Here is a 3,642-nt window from a genome sequence, read left to right as displayed (position 1 = left end):
ATCCCTTACTCTCTTCCTTCAGTTAGTCCTGACAAAGGGTCTCGGCCTGAAACGTCGACTGCACCTCTTCCTAGAGATGCTACCTGGCCTGCTGCGTTCACCAGCAACTTTGATGTGTGTTGCTTGTATTTCCAGCATCTTTAGAATTCCTGTTGTCCACTTTTTTTAATGGCCAGATGTTGTTTTTCCAAAGAATAAATTCCTTGCTGCACCTATCTACATTTGTAGCTCCCATGGAAAGCAAACTCTGTTACTCAAGGGTACTAAGAACCACCTTTCCCAAAGGCATTGTTTTTAAAGATGTACTACCACCAAGGAAATGTTTTAAATCCCATCAGCTTATACACAGAGGCAACTGTAGAAATCCTAACCGTTGTTCCTGTCTGGCAGCAGACATGGTTTAACAAGATGAAACAATACTTGTGGAATTTAATTCCCTCCCCTAAACCTTCATGTAGTGTCACCCCTTTCATGTGTTAGTAGTCCCAATGTATTAACTTTGACTGGATGTTATCACGTGTACTTACCACAGGTGAGTCTAACTACCAAATACCCACTGTTCTTGGGAAAATTGAGAGATTGATGTCTGGGAGAGATTTGATTTTGCTACAAGTATTGGATTTTGAATTTATAAACTTCATACAAACAGCTTCTACTCCAGGAGACCAACCAATGTACCTCACCTTTTTGCACTAAACGTGTATTGTAATGTACTGCTGCACAAAAATAATTGTATGATATGCTAGTGGTGTATCAAATCTGATCGAAAATTTTTCACTAGTAAAGTTTTAGAACTGCTACAAACTCATACCAACTCTTGTCATTTATACAAAACAGCAGATGCATAGATTTACAACACAAAGGTGCAATTTCACTAGTTTTATTTCAGTAACATTTGAAAAAGATCAATAGTACTTAAAAACGATTTAGTACAACATTGTTGTAAACATTTCAATACACACTTACAAAGTATAAGATTTACAACTTAATCACCCATAGATCTCTAAGGATGTTACAATCACGTAATTCTAGACTCCCAACAAATGTTTTAACAGCCTGCGATGTGATGTCATCAGGAGTGGTCGCACACCATCAGGATGGCTAGGCCGACTTCAACTGCAGTTAAATCTGATGCCAGGAGAACTAAAACTGTCTTCTTCCCGGCTTCCGAGTCACCTGGACGGGACGGGATGGAGACTTAAAATCATAGGGCCCAGATTCCCGGAGGATGGCACCACGCAAGTACCGGACCCCCTTCGTGCCAATCAAATGACACGAGTCCCAGAACATGATAGAATGTCTTTTTCCTCGCATGTTCTCCTCTTAATTCCCCTCCCGGGGGCTGCGGACGGACACACTGACCATCGCCGGATCATCAATACTTCACTTCTGAATACTGAGAAAAGAGATAAGCGTTAAAAATCCCGAAACAAGTAACAATGAATATAAACCTTCGTAGATACCGCCATCCCACTCACTTAACACTATGTTCCTAAATAACCCCACTAGTTATTAAACGTCACACGCAATACCGGAGGAACTCGGGTCGGACAGCACGTACTCCTCGCCACCATTTTGTAAAACACACAAAAATCCGGAGTAACACACAGGACGCCGGCAAGAAATAATGCTGCCTGACCCGAGTCTCCTCTCCCCCCCCCCCCCACCAAAGCATCGTGGGCGAGACTGCGAGACTCTTGAGTGTCACATAACACTCGAGGGATATAGACGCTGCGTGGCCAGTCCCCCCCAACATTTTGTGTCTACTTTTCAGCATCTGCACAATCTCTTGCGTTTATGAAATGTAATGCTTTAACTCAAATGCATTCTAAAACGCCCCACTCAGAAGTTTAACTACTCTCTTAAGCAATATTTTATTTCGAGGAACTACCGCTGCATGATTATATATGCTCCGTTATACGTACCTCAAGTCGGTTCGCTCAGCGACACAGAATGCGGTCATCGCTAACACAGGGAGCCTGAAAACGAAAACAAAAACAAAAAAAGATTAAGTACATCATCTCAAGGAATAGTGTCATATTAATAGCTATTAACAAGCTTGCTCGCAAATAGTCGCGAAGTTTGAGTGGTTACCTCTGCTGTGATTACAGTGACATCGGCGTTGAGTGGGGTTCGGGACGCGGCTGTGTTCCCGGTGGCTATGCCCGACTGATCATCCAACTCCAACTGCAGGTCCCAGATGTAGTCGATGACATGCTGGAGGATCTCCACCTTGCTGACCTTCTTGTTCTGGGGCAGTGTTGGCACCAGCTCCTTCAGCTTGCTGTAGCAACCGTTCATGTCGTACAGAAACATGGTCATCTGCTCGTCCAGCAACGGGGGCATCTTGCACTTGGCGATGGAGATACTCTGCTCCGACAGACACCTTACCACGTCTTCATTGCAACCTTGCCGCTTAAGGGAACAGGAACTGCTCACTACTTTCATTTTACCGGTAAGAAAAATGCAACAAAAAGTTTAGGCAAATCTAACTAAACACTAGCTCGAATAAGACTGCGACAAGTCTGTGCGACGGCCGTGCGCTTTCCTATATAGTCCCGGCGCCACAGTGGGTGTCGCCCAATCGGAAAGACCGCCTCCAGCCCCCAGCCAATCACATCTGGCGTCTGGGACAGACGTGCGCGGGGTTTGCTACCTCCCTCGGCCAATGGCAAGCACGGGCTGCCTCAGGATTTGAACTCTTGTCAAGAAGGGGCGGGAGGTTTGGAAACGGGGACGAACTCTCGAAAGGAGACAAATGTAGTTTGGTGAAGATGTGGGAATGCAGCTGTTTGTGTCTGGGGAGGGAGGGGGTGGTTGTGCAGGTGGGGGTCGCTGCGGGGCGTGGGCGGGGAAGTAATACATGAGAATTAAACTCGTCAGATGTGTGCAGTGAAGGTTTTTTTGAAATTTCTAGGCCCTCTTGATTTTACCAACAAAATTCCCAACTTAAGTGATTATAATGCAACTCTCTTTGCAATTGCTATTTAACGTACAGAATTTAGTGCGTTTACAGTTACGATAGTTAATTAAGTAAACCAGAATGTTGCTAAGCGAAATATAAAGAAATCCAACAATCTTTTCTAAAGCACTTGTGAACTCATTTTAATATGTTTGCAAGTTCTCATTTACTTTTAAGAAATGTCACAAAGATCTGTATCGATGGCAGTGAATGGCAGGAAAATAGTACTGTTGTATAGAAATGGCTTATATAATTCGTTATTTATGGTAAAATGTATAGCTTTTTCATCATAGCTCAGCTGACCAGCTTAGAGTAATTGTAAAATAATTTTTGAAATATTAAAAGTGCATTCTATATAAAATTATTTGGAATATAAGTTTTACTTTGCAATGTTTTCTTTTCCACATGGGAAAATTGAGCAATGTTGTACAGATTCAATCCATTTCTAGGAAAAAGAACAGCATTTTCCCACTGCTCGCCGGTTCCCCTTTAAAAACGACTAAACAAGTCGATTGCCTGCAGACTGGCAGGCGCCAGCCTCGTGACGTCACCCATTCATACAGCCTTGACGCCTGTCAAGCTGGCGCCGCGCAGGCGGTCACCATGGAGACGCGCACGCCAATCAACCGCACTACAAGGGCGCCGAGCTGCCAGCAATTAACTGGCAATCATCTGCACCC

General features: G+C 44.0%; 1 protein-coding gene across 1 annotated transcript; it reads right to left on the bottom strand.

Moving 5' to 3' along the window:
• Positions 1 to 864: 864 nt before the first annotated feature.
• Positions 865 to 2,543, bottom strand: id1 (inhibitor of DNA binding 1, HLH protein). The gene is made up of 3 exons (XM_072277323.1): positions 2,095 to 2,543; positions 1,926 to 1,979; positions 865 to 1,396 (listed from the first exon to the last, which is right to left on the bottom strand). The coding sequence occupies exons 1-2, from the start codon at positions 2,446 to 2,448 to the stop codon at positions 1,941 to 1,943; spliced, it is 393 nt and encodes a 130-aa protein (XP_072133424.1). The 5' UTR covers positions 2,449 to 2,543; the 3' UTR covers positions 865 to 1,396; positions 1,926 to 1,940.
• Between the last annotated feature and the right edge of the window lie 1,099 nt (positions 2,544 to 3,642).

Source organism: Mobula birostris, chromosome 2, assembly GCF_030028105.1.
Source record: "Mobula birostris isolate sMobBir1 chromosome 2, sMobBir1.hap1, whole genome shotgun sequence".
Taxonomy (NCBI): domain Eukaryota; kingdom Metazoa; phylum Chordata; class Chondrichthyes; order Myliobatiformes; family Myliobatidae; genus Mobula; species Mobula birostris.
The sequence above is the reverse complement of the archived record's forward strand: the minus strand, read 5'-3'. Positions and strand labels throughout refer to the sequence as shown.